We start from the raw sequence: 21,793 nt of genomic DNA, 5'->3' as shown, positions 1-21,793 counted from the left end.
TACAGTACTCGGGTGGGATTATGAAGCTCGTGGGAAAAAATAGGTCATCCATCCAACCCGTTGGTCCACCTCTCCAGATCTACAGGGCACAGGCAAGGGGGGCTGCCATGTACGGTAGTGAGCTCTGGGGCCATGCAGTTTCTCCAGACCTGGTGAAAGAGGAGAACAAGTTCATCAGGCGGGTGGTAGCACTTCCCCCCAGCACGTCTCTTGTTCCATTAAGGTTAGATTTGGGGATGAGACCTCTTGATGAAGATCTGGCATTGCGTCCCTTGGTTTATTGGCGTAGGTTGTGGGCGTTCCCAGAACTGATTAGTTATAGACAGGGTCTCCAGGAGGTGCTTGCTATGCCTAATGCAGGGAAAATCAAATGGCTTAAATTCATCAAAACTGAGTTGGAGGGTCTAGGCCTATCGACCCTCTGGTCTGACCCCTTATCCACCTGCCCACTAATTCCCAAAAAGAGGCTGGCAAAGGTTTACTACGACAGCAAAATAGCGGCACTCTGTCGTCGACAAAACCTTGGGACATTCACAGAGTCATTTTTACGTATCAAGGATATTTACAGCTTTGAACCAGCCTTGGACAAATTATACCCTGCCTTACGTAGGAAACTCTACTTGCAATGGAGGCACGGGACTCTCCCACTGCAAGCCCTTACTAGCAAGTGGAGCGAACCCGCCGTTAGCATATGCCCTGCTTGCAGAGTGGCCAATGAATCTGAGCTGCACATAATTTTTTTCTGCCTGGCCTACAGCGCGACTCGTAAGAAATGGATTGTTCCTGTATGCAGGAATTTGGGGTTTGCGGAGTGCCTGGCCGCATTCAGAGTGCTTAAAACTGACCAGTCGGACCACATTGTTTTTGCCGTGGCTAAATACTTAGGTTCAATGTGGTCTCTGAGAAGACAGTGCCTCAAGGCCGGTCGCTGAACATTACCGTAGTAAAACTGTGATACCTTGTACCAATGAAATACTTTTATGGACTTCGCTGGATGTTGGAATGTTTTAACGTTTTAATGTTTTAATAATTTTTTATGAAATGTTTCTTCAATATCTTTTATGGTGATAAATTACCGAAATAAAGATTTATGAAATGAAATGTATGCAATTATGGTGTTAGTTAGTGTTTGACACTGGAGTTTATTAGGTGCTGACCCGTTTTTAAACACCTCAATAAAGCAGGTCCAGAGACCTTTCTCGGTGTCTCTGTGACCAAACTCCTCATAATTTGACACCGATTAGGTTAGATGTCTATTCCAAAAATTTCCTCTTTCGAGCCTTGCCACAGATACGACATGAAAATATCAGTTTCAGATCCACATGACATGTGCATGTGATGTCTCAGATCAGAACATGATGTTGAGGCCTGCAGTTCTTGTGCCTCCATGTACCCAAGGGCCATCAGGGAGCGAGATATCAAATTGTTTGCGGTTAAGGTCCAGATTTCCTCCACCCAGTGGTAAGTCGCCTCTAAGGAAACAATTTCCCAATGCACTTTCCCACAAAATGCGCCATATAAAGGAGAACATCTTTTTTTATCTTGTTGAAAATTATATAGTTATTTATATATGGTCCCGCTCCTGGTGCCTTTCAGGGCCTCAATGCAATTCGCCAGTGTGGAACTCTTCCTTGTCCCTGGAGCAGATTTCAACACGGGCACAGACGGGACTGGAATTTCTAGGTCTATCGGCCAACCTTGCACAAGTCGCAGCCGTCCGGATTGCTTATGCTAGAACTTTTTAGAATGCCTCCTGCACCATCCGGGCTACCACCCAAAGGAGAGCATGTTTCTGCAGGCTTGACTGCTCTGTTGGCTCTGATACTGGGCTACCAATGCTGCACCTCACAGACTCCAGCCCCATCACTCACAAAGAAGTTACAGCTTGCCAAGGAGCTTTCCCTTATTCGATTTGAGCCTTCCTCAGAGCCTATGCATACGTCACCCATGGAGCCAGCTACATACCTCTTTTGAAGCTGTTGACATTGGAAGACATTATCCTTTTAGGGAGAAAGAAGGTTAGGGTGGGCTTTAATGACGTACCCTTCTCTGAGAGTCTCCGGAGGTCTCAGAGATTTGCCATTATGGAAGAAATGTTTGACTCCAACCGCAATGCCCTCTCAGTGCTTGCTAAATACTTTGGCGGTCCAGGGGAATATGATTCAGAGGCGATGACCTCTTTCCCAGTTACAATACTAATGCAGACTTATATCTGTACTTGCCATATGTGAGAGGCCAGAACACTTTACCAGAAGAGGACTTTCATTACCCTTCTGGCTCTGCTTCAGAGAAAGTTTCCTCATTTATGAGGGAGGTGCAAAAAGGAGGTGAAGTCCTGGAACTGATCTTGCCCTCTGTGGAGACAAAGTCTAAAATGTTGTCTTAGATCTTACAACCCATCTTCTCAGTGGCAGAGCCGATGGCTCCATTTTAAAAGGCCTTTTTTGACTCTGTTATGGTTGCACAGGAGATACCCTTTTACAACCAAGCAGTTCACAGACAGATGCCATGGTGCTGCTCTGGGTGGCCTGACTTTTCCAAATGTCTGCCTGGAAACAGAATCTAAATGCCTTCGCCACAGCATCCCCTGATAAAGATTTAAAGAAACTTGACTCAATTGGCCTAAAAGTCTTTGCTTCTGGCAGTCTGGCCCTCTGCCCTACTAATGCCACTGCCTATATATTCATGCGTTGTGAGAATAGTCGAACCTTACAGCTTGCACACGCCCCATGAAAAAGTTATTTTCGTACCTAGTCAATGAGAGTTTTGATGCATCGAAACAGATCTTGGAGTGCTGCCTGGATTCTGCGGACATTATTGCTCTGTCCATGGACACAGCTGCCAAGCTACATTGGCATGGTTAGATGCATTCCATTGTCTTGTCAATAGGTGCTTAATTGATATTCATGCACATGTTCTTCGATGGCGAGCTGTTTGTTACGAGAGAAGGCAACTCCTCCCTGCAGAGATTTAAAAAAATGTATAACTATGGTTCACTCGGTGAGCCTGGCCTACCTACATTTCAATTCCACCAAAAATATAGAAAAGTTTGTGTTAGTACAATCCCTGCAGAGAAAACTTTCTCAGCCTTTTCAGATACACTAGATTCTTTACCACTTCTTTTGGAGCAGGGGTGGATCTAGGGGACATAACCAACATCGGAAACTGCAATCTCCACCATCCTGTGCTAGATATGGTACTTTAAAACCTCTTTAGTCATCATCTTCCTGGTGATGCAATGGGAAGAGGTTTCCCGTTTTTCCACCAACTGGGCTGCAATCACCATTGATCACTGACCTAATCTGCTAGGGCTACCACATTGCTTTTCCTTCCCATCTATCCATGCTGTCTTCCTTCCACTAATTAGGAGATGATCAAGATAGGTTTTTAGAGCGCCCAGCTAAGCTGCAAGGACTCTGGTTTACCCTTTATTTCCCCTCCTCTGGGCCACCTTCATTCCATTTGAACAAACTCTCCAGCATACGCCTCAGTTTTGGAGGCAGAAATCCTTTCCCTGCTGAACAAAGGAGTAATAGAGGTGGTGCCTTTCGAAGATGTCGGGATGAGAGTCTATTCTCTTGATTCCTGACCCTAAAGGACGGAAGTTTGAGACCCATCCTGGATCTCAACCTTCAGAAATTGTTCACTCAGGAGGAGAGGTTCAAACTGCTGCCTCTGAGCCAAGTCCTGTTGGCCCAGAATGCAGGAGATTGATTGGTATCCATTGATCTTTAGAACTTGAGTCTCCATCCTCCATTGCAGACGTTACCAAAATGTATATCAACTTTGCAGTATCACTTCACCTTCCTACCATTTGGACTAACAACCGAACCATTCATCTTTATGAAAATGCTGACGGTTGAAGCGGCTTCACTGCAGTGGTCAGGAGTCCATGCATGTTCTTACCTGGATAACTTGCCAGTGAAACCCTCTCAAGCCGACAAGGACAATTTGCAAGTGACAATAACTCTTTTCCATTATCTGTGCTTTACATCAGTGCCTAAGATACTTATCCCACTGCATTGCAGAGGCTAGCGTTTTATGAATAGTGCTGGACATGACCCACTGGAAGACCTTTACTCCTCAGAAGATCTTGGATTTTCAGGAGATGATTGTGGTTTTGGCTCAGGCTCGGATCCCGGTTCTGTATGCCGTGTGTCTTCTTAGCCTCATGGCTTTGTGTATCCTGTTTGTGCTGGATGTTAGATAGCATATGGGGTCCATTCAGTGGTGACTGGGTTCACTAAGACATCAGCATCAAAGAAACCTCACACCTCAGGTGCAGATCTTCTGCTCTGTTCATTTATTTAAGGGTTTTTGGATTGAGGTATATATCACTGAAAGTAGCCTCAGAGCACTATCTAACTGACAACCGTTACTGGAATTTATACAATGTAGATGTTCGTAGGAAAATCAGATGTACCATATTCTCTGGGATGAGATGTTCTAGCCTTGACAGAGTTAGAGGTATGTGTCTTCTGGAGTGGCTGGTTTTAGGCATCTAAACTGATTGGTGGCCCCAGGGCAAGAGCATCCACTGGCTTAGCTTCTAGCACTCTGTTATTGTCAGTAGACAGAAGGTTTACTATACTTCTTGCAGAAATTATGTTTTTTTTTTAAGTTTCCTGAGTCTCAAAAGGTTGTTTTCCAGTCATAAATGTGGTGGGTTTGAGTTCCACAGGGAAGATCCGAGTGTGTGAACCAATGTGTCAGGCTCAACGGACAGATCTGCACTGATTGATGGATCCCTCCAAACTTTTATTTGGACATCCCTTCAACCGTCTGGAGGCTCAGGCTACCTTATCAGTTAGCTGGGGTGCCCATCTGGATGAACTTTGGTCCACATCAGAGCGGCACCTGCATATAAATGTACTTGAATTGTTGACAAGCTGCCTTTCTATAAAGGCATTTCATCCATCCATCTATGGGAACCTTAGGTGGGACTTCCACCCTGAAATACTGGAGATTAGATTAGGATTTCCATTAGCGGATCTCCTCACCACAGCCCATTACTGGGAATGTACTAATTTCTGTGCTTCCCTCTGAATGGTTTATGGTTTCTCATGAGATATCATCAGGTTGAGCAGGTCTCAGGGCATGGTGTAGGCATTTCGACTTACTCCTCTTGTATCTAAAATACTGCTGAAGGTTAGGGAGAAAGGAGTGAGTGCAACGGACCCTGATCGCCCCATACTAGGAATGGAGAATCTATTAGGCCGGTCCGTTGGCTCTCAGAACTCAGCCACCCCTTTCTCTCCAATGCAGAGCAGGCATGCTAGTCACAGCAGGCTGGTCAAGCCTTCCACCCCAGTACCTACAAGTGCTGCGGCTGCATGTGTGAAGATTGAGTTATAGTCCTTTTTCTCTTCTTTATATTGCAAAGGTCATCCTCACGGCCAGAAAGCCTGCCATCTGCGTAGTCGCTGGATCTAATGATCTAATTTTGTGCAGTGGTGCAGGACAGAAGAAAGCAATCACTTTAAGTCACACTTTACTCATGTTTGAAGTTTGTGTTATCCTCTATCCATATACAGTTTGAGCCAGTGCCAGTTGCCTGGTCCAAACCTGAAGGCAGTTCTGTTGGTGTCAAGAACTTTGATGTGTAAGGCCATAGAACTCCAGTCCCTTTAATTCACCCAGCCATTACAGTTTCTATCTGAATAATTTGGTTCGTGGCACCTGCTCATCCTTCTTACCCAAAGTATTTTCTACTTTTCATATGGCTCATTCCATTTTTCTTCCATCTTTCTTTCCTCTTCCACATCCAATTCAGCTGGAGAAGCAAAATCAAAGACTTGATATGCCGTGAGTTACTACATGGAAAGCAGTGGATGATCGTCTCTTGGTGGGAGTCACTGGAGCTATGGGCCAGGTGGTGACAAAATGCACATTTTCTGTATCCGGGTCAGCAATGCCTTAGCCAAACAATACTATCCAAAGGGTTTTGTGTCTCACCCTGTTAGAAATGGGTTTTCTAATTGGCACTCTGTCCAAGTAGGGAACACCATTCTAGTCGGGGTAAACTAGATGCACACTTAACATTAACCTGTGCTCACCCTCTGGTAGCTCGGCACAGAGCAGTCAGGCTTATCTAAAGCAGCAATGTGTAAAGTATATGGGAAATTCACACACACAGCCACAAAATGAAAACACCACAAAAAGACTCCAAACTTATTTTGAAAAATAGACAATACTTTTATAAATACATCAAGACCACAATGACAAAAATTCAAAGAGTAGAAGTCGAGATATGAATTTTTAACCAATAAAAGTGTTTCTAGCGCTTAGAAGCAATAATTGCCTATGGGGGTAATCTGGTCATGCTGGACCAGGGCAAAGTCAAAAAATCAGCTGGTCACAACCCAAAGTTTGGCAAACGCTGGTTTAAAGAATAATAAGCTTTATTAATTGTTCATATACTTTCACACACAATCTCACCTCGGTTGCGGAGATCTCCACCAACAGGGACAAAGCTACTATTAATAAACCAGAATTTATGAATTCTATTGTAAGTGCACACCTAGGCATACATCTCTACTAGGAAATGGTGAATAGCAAAAAAGATAGAGTTAAACCTAGATGTAAGAGTACATATACACATAAGTATATACATTTGTGTGTATCATTACTTTTGTGAATTAGGGCCTGAGTCTTCTAAAAGCAACATTATTAACACTCTACTCAATACCAGTCTACTCTACTCCACTCTACTATATGGCACTCTGTGCTATTCCACTCTTCGCCACTACACTCTACGCCACTATATGCACCCACACTCTACTACATGCCATTGTACTCCACGCCACTGTACTCCACGCCACTCTACTTTACTCTTCTCTACTCTGTGCCACTGTACTCCACGCCACTATACTCCATTCACCACTCTATTCCACGCCACTCTACCACTCTACTCTATGCCACTCCATTTGCGCCACCCCGCTCTATGCCACTCAACGCCAGCCTACTCTACATCACTCTACTCTACACAGTGCCACTCAATGACGCTGTACACTGCTCCACTTTATGCCACTCCACTCTACTCTACTCTGTTCTACGCCACTGTGTGCCGCTCTACTCTACACTACTCTGCTGTAGCCCACCTTCTCTATGCCACTCTACGCCACTCCACTCTATGCCACTCCTCTCCACACAATGCCACTCTATGGTACTTTACGCAACTCTATGCACCTCCGCTCCACTCCACTGCACACCACTCTACTCTGCGCCACTCTACGCACCTCCATTCTACTCCACACCACTCTGCTCCACCAAACTCTGCAACTCCACTCTACTCTATGCATTCTATTCCACGCTACTCCAATTCACCCAACTCTGTGCCCCTGTACAATACGCCACTCTACTCTGCCCCATTATATGCCTCGGCACTCCACCCCGCCACTCTGTTCTATGCTACTCTACTTCTCTCCACTCTACGTTATTCCACTCTGTCACTACACGCCACTCCACCCCACACAGTGCCATTCTATGGCAAGATACGCTACTCCAGTCTAGTCACTCAATAGTGGCTTATCCACCCAATTTGACTGGCACCTCTGCTCCCTCACAAGAACCCATCTGCCACCCTGGTATTCAATGAACATATCACTTAAAAGAAGCAAGGGGCGAAAGAATTTTGAAGCAGTCCGCAAACTAATCGGTCATTCTGCAAATACCAATGTGTGTTTCGTGATCTCTATCACTTCATCAGGGCCTAATGCAAATTACCAGGCAGTTATTCTGCAACAGAAAAACAGAAAGACAAGATCAGTTACCCACATTATAGTATATGCACAATAACATTTCATGCGTTTGAAGAGGATTATATACACATAAACAAAAATACTTCTGTACAGAGATAACACTCAAAAGAAACTTCAAGTGTAAATACTATATACATAAGTAACAATAATACTAGTTGCCAAATCGAAAATGTTCTTAACTACAAGTTGCAAAAGCCACCAAAAGGGAAATGAGCTTATAAACTAGGTACTGTAGAGCATAATTATAACAAAGGTTTCTTACTACATGAAAATATTTATTGAAAAACACTTAAAGAATAATTTCCTTTCTATGAAGCCAAATTATGTCATAAGTAAGAAAATATATACAGCTTAAATGCATGTTGTAGACCAAGTCATCATTCATGTAATTGGTCACATTCATATACAACTCAACAAAACACTAAAATTAATGAATGTGTTTCTCCCCACAAAGCTCATAACAGAATAGATATGGTAGCCCTGTTTCCCTACCTTTACTATTTCACTTGCTTTTTTTAATTTGCTTGTAGTCTGTGCACTAAATGACAAATGCAGAAATTAGTCCAGTTAAAATTGTTTCTAGATTACTCATTTTAAGTTCCAGTAAGCTATAATATGTATTTTATTTTATTAAAGTTCCTGTTTTGGTGGTTGGCAGTCTGTATAATGGTAGGTAAAGGCTGTTCTTGTTGGGAAGACCTGTAAGTTGTTGTTAAAAGATATATTGAATAAACTCATTTGAGCAATGTAAATATAAGCCCTGTGAGTCTGATCCAAAAAAGATACAAACCAGGAAGATTACTGTAAACACTTGTATCAGGTGCTATCACCAGGAACAATAATTTAAACACTTGTATCAGGGGCTATCAGTCAGATTTTTCCTTCCTAACAGATTTAATGCAATATTTTTTTAAACTATTTCTGGTGTAGCCTTAATATGTAAGCCAGTGCAGCTTCTGCTTTTAGTTGGAGTTTTAGGTATCTCTGGCCTCGTTGTGACTTTGACTTGCATTTACTCTCTTGTTTTTAGGTGCGTGAAGGTATCATCCTTTGGACACCTGTCCCATTTCACCAAAGAACACAAGGTTTGTATTTGCAAGTAATGAATATATGTGTCCATCACCAAGTCCAGCAAATAGCGTTTCAGAGGCACTGTGAGATGCACTTCTGGGGATTGTATTGTAATTGCATTTATATAGCGCTGACTACCCCTGACAAGGCGTCAAAGCGCTTTTTCGGCGAGTAACAGGCTAAAGGATTAGCCTATTCTTTGGCATATCTATTTATATTTTTGATCAACGCATTTTATTTCTAATCAGGGTTTTTGTTGATTCATAAGAGGAGATACAATGGTTTTGGGACTGGGTACACAAATAGGTTGAACTATCTCCCTGCTCTTCGGGAACGCAGGACCATCTTGTGCAGCTTTAAAACAATATGATTTTCTGCCCTCTAACTCCCAGTTGAAAAAATCAGGACAACAATTTCAAATTAAATTCTATTTCGAAAAGTTACTGTATTGCCATTACCAATTATGTAATTGACCAGTCTGCCTGAACATTTTTTTATCAACCCTCTAGAAGAGATAAACTTTTATGCAATTTAGGGCATATTGTGGAAAGCTACCTGCTCAGCACACATAGATACATATTGACTTCAAAAACTAAACAGATATTCACCATTCACTGTAATATTATGGCCTAACTGATCTCTGATATCGTAACCATACAATGCGCCAAGCTCTCCATTAATAATAAGTGCATCTTCAGCTGTGATCGGTTGTTTGAATGATCTACCGCCACGCTGCAGCAGCAGCCACAGGCCTAGAGACCCCTAGTTGTGATTTGCTGTGCTTTATAAATGTATCATTGATTGATTGTGATATGGATTCACAGAACTCTTTGGTGTTCATTACAACTCTTGAGGGGATTTATTTATTTAATTTGATGGTTTTGTATAGCACGAACAAGACCCTTGCGGGTATCAGAGCGCTTCACAGAGTAAATACAGGTGAATGACATATAAGTAAAATGAATTATGCAAACACATTACTGGTAACTATTAGAGACTAGTTCAAACACATTACTGGTAACTATTAGAGACTAGCACATATCTACAACAGTGAATAGAAAGTTCAGGTGAATTTAGACAAGAGAAAGGATTTAATTTCTTTTTTGAAGAAAGCAGCGGATGGATTGAGTCTCGTTTCTGGGGGCAAGGCGTTCCAAATCCTGGGGGCCATTCCTGAGAAGGTACGATTGTATGTTTTCTTGGAGAAACGTCGTGGTTTGAGTAGAAAATTATCAGAACTCCTAGTAGATCTGTTACCACCCGATAGCACTAGTTTCTCCGCAAGGTATTTCAGGGTTAGATCATCTGTGCTTATTTGATGGTAGCACAGGTCAAACCACTTTTCAAAGACCTATTGTTGACCTCCCGGATGTTATTGTACTAAAATATTGAGTTTTTAATATTGATATGCACTGTATTGTCATGGTAAGTAGATGTGGAATTACTATGCAGGGGCCATTCCCATCTCAACAGTTCCCTCCAGTCGCCGGTTTCAGATCATATGAGTATTCAATTGATAGGTCCACATTTCTTTTATTAGAAGATTCTGACTTGTGAATGTTTTTGAGTGTGAATTTTAAGCAGTGCTTGATTTGTTAAAAAAATTATAATAATAAGTGCCAGGTCCCTCGTCTGGAACTTGCAACACCCATTGCCCCTGCCAACACTGCACATGACTCTACCAAAACAACTACTAACCCTCACGCTCCCACAAGTGTGACAATTCAGATTATTTCAGGCACCCAAAGCTATAAGAATGGCTTGGATAGCAAGGATTAGTCATTTTTAATGCATCTTTAATTAATACACAACTGTTGTTGTGGCCATCGATAAAATTAGATAAACAGCGTCACCATTTGGTAGACTGTATTAAGTGCCGGTGTTGATAATTAAGTGATGGTGCCGAGCACCGGAAACCACTGGCTCAAATTAAGCACTGATTTTAGGTGACCTGATGACCTGAAGATTCATTTGCCTGTGAATTGCCATTTTAGTTGCTTCATCTTTAAAGTGCATTCTTCATCGAACCAAGTGAATGCCAGTGTAAGCCTTGATGTTTCCTTTAAAAAAAAATATATATATATATATTATTCAATACTAATCTGAACGCCCAGCACAACAAAACCATTTTTAATCTGTACTATATGCCGGCCAATCTCTATGGGTGGGGGAAGAGGGAGAGTGACAAATGTCCCAGATGCCAAACAGGTCCTGCTGATAGCACGCACATGTTTAACTCCTGCACTAAACTCATTCCTCTGAAAGAAGGTATGGAGGACTTTTGGCTCCAAACAATCAGTAAGACAATTACCATCAGTCCAGCTATGATGCTACTAGGATATGACTGTCAGGTCAATTTAGATGCATCCCAGCTGTGGCCACTGCCTGGAAAGACATGAACCCAACCACATACCAGCCGTGGCTTCACTGCTTACTAAGTATGTATGTGCAGGAGACTGCACTATATAAGAGCAAGGGCAGACAGGCCAGGGAGAAGGGTAGGAAGATATGGGAACCTTTGATGGTATGGCGCAACAGCAGTGGAGATCAGGGAGAGCAGCCCTAAACCAGATTAGCTTAAGCATAACCCATAGATATAAAAGGACTAAGGAAACCTCACGATGAAATAATGTATGTATGTATGTGTTTGTGTATTTAAGTATTTGTGCAATGAGATGCGTAATATGAACTATGTATTCTATTTATTGAAAGTATTATCTATATAAGCTAACTGCCCAATTTCCTTTTTGTACCTACCTGGCTTTTGAATAAAAAACCTATGTTTCCTTGGGTCTGGGCTTGATTTCTCCTTGAAGGTTACGATGTCCATTGGGCAAAGATGCCTGCTATCTCCTGAAGAGGGTGAACTTATCATGTGTTTTTTACCATGCATGTTGAAGATTGGGTGTCTTTACTTTATCATTAGTTTGTTGTCTCAGCATGGAAATTTCAGCTAAGTACAACTACTCCTTCAGGGATTCCTTGTTGAGTTCTCTCCATTTGAGTTTAAGTCTCCCTCAAACATCCCGGGACTTCCGGGATAAACATGCCATGTGGGGGCTTCACATCAGGCTTCTTTTTACAAGAGTGTCAGTGGATTGGGGTCCTTTTCGTTTCTACATGACAGTTTTGCATCTGAGACTTGGTAATAGTTAGGCTAGGGAGACTAAGATGTATATGCTAACCATTACAGAATGATGTATTAGCTTGTTGGCTGCAATCTAATTAAGTCTCTTGGGCAGCCAGATTATTATTCCAGTAGGCGAGCTATGTTGGATAAAGGCTTTGGCACAGTCATATAGATCTGGGGGATCTTCAGAGAGTCCTGAGAGCATAAAAGCAAGCCCTTGATACAGCGAAGACCTGGACTTCCAATCACGGCCTGGAGTCCCTAGAAAGGCCCAGATTACACCATGCTTTTGCAGGAATATGTTTAATACCCGATGTTTTAGTTCAGGCTATGGCATTCCAAGATCAACTCTCTGTCAACAGATCCTCGTTATTTGAGGAGAGGATGTGACCTTACGGCTAGAGTGGTTGACCTCGACCCTGGGGAACAAGGTTCGAGTCTCGGCAGGGGCGCTCAACATCCTGTTATTCTGGGCAAATCACATAAGCTCCCTGAGCCTAGCAAAAAATGAATTTCTCCATCTGTAACGCAACTGGTGCTCATGTAAAGCGCTCTGATACCTTCGGGTAACGTTCAAGCAATATAAAACTCTGGGGAAAAAAGAATTGGTGGGATTTAGCTTTTGGAAATGTACTCACACCAACCAGTGCACAGTTTCAAGACATAACAGCTGAAGAACAGATTGATCTCAAGATAGGCCGGAAATGAATTGGCTGTTGTTAGAAATTGGGTTATTGGTTGAGGTGGGTGAAAGCTCTAATCAAGCAACAGCCACCATCTTTGTCAGGGTGACCCACAAATGTCACTAAATTTACCTATGCTTAATCAATCAAACAGTACTTGTAAAGTGCGGCTAATCACCTGAGAGGGAATCCAGGTGCTGAGAACTCTGCTGCTTAGATGGTTCAGTTGAGTCTTGAGTCCTTTCCTGAATTCCAACTGAGAGGATGAGGTCTGGAGGCGAAGAGGAAGGTTGTTCCAGGACTTTGCAACGAGGTAGGAGGAGTGTCCTCCACTGTTGCTTCGGCAGATGCGGAGGGTGAGTGAGGGAGAGGAAGGCAGAGCGCAGGTGTCTGGAGGGCTGGTGGAAGGTTCAGGTGGTGGTTGATATATGCTGGTCCTTGGTTGTGAAGGGCTTTGTTGGTGTGGATCAGCATCATGAATTGATGTCTCTTCTGAATGGGGAGCCAGTGGAGTTTCTCGAGGTGGGGGTGGGGGGTGATGTGGGTTCGCTTAGGGAGGCCGAGGATGAGTCTGGCAGCTAAATTCTGTATGCTCTGCAGTCTCTTCAGTGGGTGCAAGGTGATGCCTATATAGAGTGTGATGCCATAGTCCAGATGGCTGGTGAGTAGGGTTTGAGTGGCGGTTCGTCTGGTGTTGAAGATTTTACAGAGCATTCAAAAAAGTGACGAAGCAGGCAGAGCAGACAGCATTGATCTGGCTCTTCATGTGGAGCTTGCTATCCAGGATGATGCCAGGGTTGCTGGCATGGTCTGTCGGAGGGGGAGAGGGTCCTAGTTCGGTAAGCCACCAGGTGTCATTCCACAGGGAGTTGTTGTTCTCGAAGATCAACACTTCCATTTTGTCTGTGTTGAGTTTTAGGTAGTTGTCTTCCATCCAGGTAGGATGCTTGTCATGCACCTGCAAAGGTTGGGTAACGTAGTGGAGGGGTCTTCTGTTAGCGAGAGGATGAGCTGGGTGTCGTCGGCATAGGATACGATATTTAGTCTTAGGTTCTGAGATGAAAGGTGGTAGGCACATTCTCTGTGTTCTTCCATTGAGGAAGGAGGTGATCCATTTGAGGGTGTTTCCTTGGATTCCAATATGGTGAAGCCTCTGGATATGGGTGTGGTGGGATACAGTGTTGAATGCTACGGAGAGGTGGAGGAGGATTAGGGCTGCCGTTTCTCCCAGGTCAAGGAGGATTCTGATGTCATCAGTGGCAGCGATCAGGGCGGTTCGGTGCTGTAGTTGAAATCTGGATTGGGATTGGTCTAGGAGATTGTTGCTCTCCAGTGTTCCATGAGTTGGCATTTGATGGCCTTTTCGAAGACTTTGGCAGGAAAGGAGAGCAGAGAGATGGAACTGTAGTTCTTGAGTTCCCTGGGGTCGGCAGACCGTTTCTTGAGAAGGAGTTTGATTTCTGCATGTTTCCATTCTTCGAGGAAGGGTACCATAGTGATAGATGCTTTGAAGATGGTGTTGAGCTCATCGATGATCACTTACTGCCAAGGTTGAAGATGGGGTGGGAACAGGGGCCCATGGGTGCTCCTGAGTGGACGGAGTTCATGATGGCTGTGGTGTTTTTTTTTTTTTAATTATTTTTATTAGTATTTCCATTCCATGTTCAGGAGTTTGCATACATCTATTAACTACAGTCATCTCCATTTTAAGATTAAACATAATACAATTCGACCGAATACATTCTTTAGACACCGTGTACAGCACAAGGTTATGCAATATTATTCCAGCCCCATGATTCTTACCCTCCTCCCTTCATCCACTCCCCCTTCTCATCTGCAATAGCGCCGGGCACAAACACATTGGCCGGTCACCCTACAATCACGGACTACTCTCGGGGGTTAATGTCTCACATGGCGGTTCACAAATATTCCCCCGGAATTCATTCCATTTCCCCCATACTCTCGTCCATTTTTTGGGGCATCCCCAATGGGTGTAAACTGCTTTTTCTGATACCATAGCTGTGTCCATATCCTTTTCCCATTGCAGCAGCGTGGGCATCACCCCGGATCCCCAGTTCCTAGCTATATTACGCTTCACTGTCGCCATCCCCAGCGTTGCCCAGGCTTTCATTGCTGTGTTTAGGTCTGTAGGTCGCCATATATTCAATAGGCAGCATTTTGGGTCTGTCTGGATCTCTACCCCACCCACTTCTGCGATCTCAAGTAAAACCTGCTCCCAATAGGCCTGTATCCTTGGGCAGTCCCATATTATATGAAAGTACGTTCCGGTTTGTCCGCAGCCACTCAGGCAAAGTGGATCATGTGCATGTCCCAGTTTGTGTAGTGTGGTGCGGGAGTAATATATTCGATTCAGCACTTTAAGTTGCACTAGTTTCAGGCGAGACGGGATCGCCGCCTCCCTGGGGCTGTGGTGTTTTGAGCGGTGAGAGGGTCCCAGGTAGTGAACAGATAGTTAGGGTTTGCATCTGTGGCTTGAGAAGGCTGAGGATGTTGGCGATGATGGGTTGGGGTTCAAAGTTTTTGTAGCTGGTGGAGATCTTGTCATGGAAGAAGTCCACAAGTGTGTCGCAGAGTTACGGGAAGGGGTGATGATGTTTTTGGTGACTGAGGGGTTAGAGAACTCTCTGACGATGTTGAAGAGTTCTTTGCTGTGGTTAGAACTCGCTTCAATGTGGTCAGCCAGGGCGCTCCTTTTCGTCTCTTTCAGGAGTTGTTGGTAATGGCTGAGGGATGTCTTGAATGTTGCTTGTCAGTGGGTTCCGTACTGGTGCGCTGTTTACTTTCCAGTCGCTTGGAGTTGGGTTTTGTGGTTCTCAGTTCTGTAGTGTACCAACTGGCCTGTTTGGAGGATCTCTTGAGTTTGGTGGGCTTGACAGGGGCTACTCTGTTGGCACAATCTGTGATCCAAGCGGTGTCAGGATAAGTGGTGTTGAGGGCATCGGTATACTGGATCTCTGATACTTTGTTCCATCTGTGGTGTGGGGTGCTGGGCCACTTGGTGGTGGTGCCGGGGTATCCTATGATGGAAAAGTGGTTGATGGCGTGGTCTGTCCAGGTGAGGTTGGTGACATGGCTGTACTGGACTCTGTTGCTGACTGTGAATATGGGGTCTAGTGTGTGTGTGGGGGGTTGGTGACTAGTTGGGTGAGGCCGATATTGTTCATGCTTTCGAGGAGGTTGGTGGTGTTGGAGTCGAAGTCATCAAGGTAAAACTTGAGGTCTCTGGGGAAGATGTTGTGTTTGGTATCAATGGAGAGCAGGGCTATGAATTCAAGAATGGCATAGCAGAAGCAGGGGTGGGGTCCTGGATGTCTGTAGGTGATGGTGCCTTTGCTGACTGTTTGGAATTGAGGTGTTCCATGATCGGGGTGGTGTTGTCTGCGGTGATGGTGCAGTGGATGGCTTCTTTGTGGATGATGTTGATTCCACCTCCTTGTTTGTTTGTTTTTTCTAAACAACATTTTTATTGTCAATTTTAACATTATAAACATCACAAATCATGGCTCAATATCATAAGAATATAAATGTCAATATGCACTGCACATCAATTGTCATACAATTGCAGTTGACATCCAAGGATAGCAAAAGAATGTACATAATGCAATATTGAGAGCAGCCGTCCCAAACCTAATGGTGTCTGCCCCTAACCCACTCCCTCCCAGCCCTTGCCTCTGGAGTAGGTGTCCTGTGAAATATAATGTACCACCTGTACTCAGTGGTCACCTAGATTGCCCACATATTCAGAACTCCTCATAACCTATGGTTTGTAAAAATCAGGTGTGTCTAGGTCTGCTCCTCCTCTAACTCGTCTGCAACCTCCGTTTGTGTTGGTCTCGTGTGCTATCTTGTAGCAATCGGGCTTTGCTGAGGTGATGTTAGTCGCAGATGCGGGGTCTCGGTGAGGAAGATGACGTCGAGGTGAGGGAGTTGACGGAGTCCCACTCTGTGCTTGCAGAGTGATTGTGCATTGAACAAGAAGAGTCAGTGGAGTTATTCTGAAGCAGTCGTGGTCGGCGTGGTGGTGGGTGTGGTCGTCATGCATGTAGGTGCCCCGTTGTTGCAGGAGTAAAGACAGTGCCGGCAGGAAAAAGGTGCTGCCGTTGGTCATGGAAAGGTGCGGCAGGAGTTGTTGTTGCAGAGTCTGGGAGGTCTAGGGCTCGGAGATAGGCAGCGGTGTATCTGTGGGTAGCGGGAAAGACAGATTTCCTGGTGCTGGGCATGGTCCAGGCGCAGACGAGTTAGCCTTTGGCTCTCCGGCGGCGCAGCTGTGCTGTGGCCTCCATTAAGTAGCTGGGAGGAGGGTGGACGAGGCCTGTGGGAGTATGAGAGCAAAAACAGCAGGAAAGCGAGCGGGTGGAGGGGGCAATCAAACAAAAGGAAAGTTAAAACAGGAGAAAGCAGGCAATGACAAACAGTAAGGTTACAACAGGAGAAAGCAGGCAATGACAACCGGATAATTAAAACTAGAGAAAGCAGGCAATGACAACAGGAAGATTATAACAAATGAAAGCAGGCAATAACAAGCAGTAAGCAGAGTGAGCAAGCAAAATATAACAGGCTGAGCAGTAAACAAAGTGCAAACAAAATTGACCAGTGGCAGTGAAGCAGCAAGAGGGGAATAGTCACGAAGGACCTGCTTAATCTGGTAGCTTGCAACAAAGCAGTCAGACTTAACTTAAAGGTAAAAGGTAAAGTATTTACACAGCACACAAACAGTAATAAAGTGAAAACACAACCCAAGAAAAATCCCAAACCAATTGGGAAAATAGAGTCATTTTTAATAAATAAAATGATACCAGAACAACAAAAATCAAATCAGTAGAAACTGGAGATATTCAATTTCAACGTTTTAAGTTGATATAGCACCTAAAAGCACAAAGCGTCTCTTACGTTCTTCTGGTTGTGCTAGACCGGGGGAAAGTCACAAGTACAGACAGACTGGGATGGACCTCAGGTCATGTACAGGGGCCAGGTTAGTCCCACTGAAAAAGCTACCTTCTCAAAGTCTGGCACAAAGAGTTCCATTTGCGTTGGATAAGGCCGCAAAGAGCAGGAAAAGTATTGCAGATGGTTGTCGCTATGGAGCGAAGAGCAGACAGGCAGCGCGGGCTGTCGTCGCTGTAGCGCAAAGTGATGATCAGGCTGCACGGACGGTCGTTGTCACGGGCTGTGATCGCGGTAGCGTGCAGTGCAAACCTCTTGTGTCGGTCATCGCTGGTGGTCGCTGTAGTATGTGTCAGTGAACAGCTCGCCCACAGCCTTCCTGGATGGATGGCCTATCCTGACCAGTCCTAGTCCCCTTTGTGTCACTGTCTGGGAGAAATACAGTGACTGTAACAACAGAGCCATTCATAGTCATGTGACCTAGGACAGTGGTAGAAGGCAGATATTAGTAGGACAAGAAAATTCCAACTTTCTAAAAGTGCCATTTTCAGAATAGTGACTTAAAATCCAACTTTACCATTAAAGAGGATTTTAAATTGCAGTTCACTTGAGTGTAAACACCATAGGCCTGATTCACAAAAGTAATCTGAGACAAAATCCTATCTTTACGACTTTCTGTATTCACAAAGGGCATTTAGGAGTAGTAAAGTTAGAATTCCTAACTTTACTACACCTAAATGCCCTTTGTGAATACCGAAAGTCGTAAAGTTAGGATTTTGTCTCAGTTAAACTTAAGTTTTGGTCTTAAGTTAACCAAAACTTAGGTTTAACTAAGACAAAATCCTAACTTTACAACTTTAGGTATTCACAAAGGGCATTTAGGAGTAGTAAAGTTAGGAGTCCTAACTTTACTGCTCCTAAATGCCCTTTGTGAATATCTAAAGTTGTAAAGTTAGGATTTTGTCTCAGATTACTTTTGTGAATCTGGCCCTGTGTTTCTATCTGAACCCAATCAAAGGTTAGCATTTAGTATATGTTATAACGTAACCCAGTGTGAGTCAATGGGAGGGATAGACCCTTATATTAGTGAAAAACGACTCCAGAAGTTTTTTATTACCAGGACATGTAAAACTTAAGTACACATCTCCTACTTTTAAAATATAGTGCACACTGCACATAGGGCCTACCTTAGGGGTGACTTATATGCATTATAATGGAAGGTTTAGGTCTAGCAAAACGTTTATTTTGCCAGGTCGAAATGGCAGTTTAAAACTGCACTACAGGCAGCAGCACATGAGACATAATTTAAAAGGCTACTTTAGTGTGTAGCAAAAGTGCTGTAAGCCAACTAATAGCATTTAATTCACAGGCCCTGGTTACATGTAGTACCATTTACTAGGGACTGACAAGTAAATTAAATGTGACAATTAGCTGTAGACCACCAATTTTACCATGTTTGAAGGGGAGAGAACCAGAACTTTAGCACTGGATAGCTGGGAAAAAAGTGCATGGAGTCGTAATGCCAACAAAAACAGGTTCAGCAACAGAAGGCAAACATCTTGGGGAGATCATCCAAAAAGGGTCAGGGTCAGCAAATGTCATCTGCATAAAATGTTTTTATAGCATACATTTGTATTGCCATTTAAGGCAATGTAATACATTCCAGATTATGTTTATAAATGAAACACCTCAACTTCTCCCACCCCCTGCCCTACTGCAAATGCTGCATAAGACTGATCAATGGACCTTCTCCGTGGTTGCCAAAGAGTGACTTTGGGGTCTGGGCTCCTGAGTAGCTGGCCCCAGTGCTAGGGTTGTATGCTTTCTTTCTTCTTTTCGCCCAGCGCGGCAGCAGTTACTCACCCTCGCCTCACCCCCATTTGAGGCCCTGACCACTTGTTACATTTACATCTTCCAGCACTGTCCAGTTTGCTTCTCATGAACACCTAGCAGCCGGAGGCTCTAGGGACTCAGCGGGCATCACCGCCCAGACCTTCAAATCATCTGCTAGCTTATTGTCTCTCCTGTACTTCCACATGTGGCTCTGTTCAGCCACCGTCCATTCAGTAATATCCCTCATCCATTCCTTCACTTCTGAACATCCAACTTTGGGCATCCAGCAAATTGCCACTCCGCACTCAGCGAGGACCAGCCCCAGCACCAAGAACCTCCTACTAAGGCCTTTCTTCTTGCGTGTCGGTATCAGCCCCAACAGGCAATGCTCCTGGGGACTCCCCACCCCATGGCCACATTTTGTTTATCAACTATGGCTTGCCAGTATGTGTCCAGCTCGGTGCACCGCCATAACATATGCACAAAGTGCTCCATCCGCCAAACAGCGGGGGCAGGTGGGTGCTCACCCCGGATAGATAGCATGCAGTGTATTGGGGTGAGAGAAACTTGACATATAACATTATATTGTATTCATTTAAACCTTGTGTTGACAGTGGTAGTCTTTACCCCCTTATAGATGCCATCCCACTCCTTGTCTGTAAACGGTTCGCCCAGTCCTGCCATCTGCCCTGGACAGGTAGTGCATGAAGTGGGATATCTTCCTGTAGCGCCCTATGCACAGAGGAGATTAATTTACGACACCCTGCCATGGTTTTTTTCCCGTTTTTTTTTTTTACAGATCCATAGCACCAGTTGAGTAGAGTCATTAATGTCTGTGCCTCTTCTAGGGCATGATACAAATGTTTCCATGTACCAAATTAAAGGTTTCGACAGCATCCATCAGAGTAACAAATCAGTCATTTTGATAAAGGTCCCGCAATGTGTCACAGCCCCCCGCTTGCCACCGATCTGCTGTCATTGTTTGGGCTATCTGTGTGAACGGGCGTAGAGACCATATGGATAAGTGCGGCGCTTAGGGGGCACGCCATATCACCTGCTGGACCGCTCCCTCCCAAGCCCTACACCTGCCTTGCCACGTACAGGACCGAGTCTGGTGCCCCCGCCCCTAACATCAGGGGTTCGGGCAGAGGTATCCCTCCTCACGTGCAATGCAGCAACTTTTTCTCCCAGCTCTCCCATTTGTCGAGCAAATAAAATACACTGCATGCTGTAGCTGTGCAGCAGGATAGTATAGCTGAGAAGCCCCAGCCTGGGTAGTACCAGCCCACCACGCTTCCGGGTACGCTTGAGGGTAGCCAAACTTTCTCTTCTCCGGCCCAATGCCCAGAGCAGTTCGACAATTAGTTTGTCTAGTTCAACAGAGTGTTTTCTAGGGATTTCGAACAATGCTCCCTGAAAGTTGTAGAGACATCAGAGCAAAACAGTATTTTTTACTAGCGCCACTGTGCCAATTAAGGACAGCCGGAGAATGTTCCAGAATTTCACTGAAGACTTGTGGCCCTCCAGCACTCTTCCGATATTCTGGGGTTTTAACGTCCGTGACTCCCTCGCTATCCTTATCCCGAAATACCTCACGCTGTTGGCCTCCAGTGGAGTACAAGCACTGGGAGATTCTGTTGCGGCATTCCCCTCCCCCCCCCCCCCCCCCCCCCCCCCCCAGTGCGCCCAGTGGAAACAGTTTAAACTTGGTCCGATTTACGTGGAGCCCGGAGACCTCTCCGAATTCCGCCAAGGCTGCTAACATAATGAGGACCGAATACTCTGGCTTCCGCAAATATACCAGTGCGTCATCCTCATACAGGTAGACCACATGTGTGGTCTCCCCGCTTGTTATTCCCCAATTTAGCAATATCAAGCACAATCTACACTCTAGGGGCTCCATCACCAATGCGAATAATAATGGCGATAGTGGTCAGCCTTGCCTAGTTCCCCGGTATAGCTAGAAGCGGTGCAACACCATTTTGCCAATCCGTACCCTCACCACAGTTTCCTCATATAGAAGTTTTACCCATTTAATATAGGCCTCCCCAATACCCACCTTCCACAGCACTTGCCATAGGAATTCCCACGAGAGGGAATCAAATGCTTGTTCTGTTTCAAGCAATGCCATATCATAGTGGTCATCCCTCAGTTTCGGCTTATGCTGGACCAGTGAAAGCCCTCTTAGATCACACAGAATGCTTCTGCGTGGAATGAAACCACATTGGTCTTCGTGGATCAGGGACAACAAGTAGTCCTGAAGCCTGGTCGCCAAAATTTTGCTATGGATTTTTACATCAACGTTCAGCATGAAGTGGTGGCGGTAAGAGGAGACCTCTCTGACGTCCTTACCTGGTTTTGGCAACATAACTTTGAGAGCCTCTCTTATTGATTCTGGCAACTGCTCTCTC

The 21,793-nt window shown here is 44.6% G+C and overlaps 1 protein-coding gene across 1 annotated transcript in view; it reads left to right on the top strand.

Moving 5' to 3' along the window:
- Nucleotides 1-21,793, top strand: part of LOC147711087 (uncharacterized) — a 1,001,373-nt gene that overhangs the window by 517,133 nt on the left and 462,447 nt on the right. The window contains exon 10 of the mRNA XM_086921902.1: nucleotides 8,791-8,845. Coding sequence (XP_086778028.1) covers nucleotides 8,791-8,845 — 55 coding nt within the window. The remainder of the gene's footprint in view (nucleotides 1-8,790; nucleotides 8,846-21,793) is intronic.

The sequence above is a fragment of the Lissotriton vulgaris genome, chromosome 5 (genome assembly GCF_964263255.1).
Source record: "Lissotriton vulgaris chromosome 5, aLisVul1.2, whole genome shotgun sequence".
Classification (NCBI taxonomy): Eukaryota; Metazoa; Chordata; class Amphibia; order Caudata; family Salamandridae; genus Lissotriton; species Lissotriton vulgaris.
Note: the sequence above shows the minus strand (reverse complement) of the source record. Positions and strands in the feature narration are given on the sequence as shown.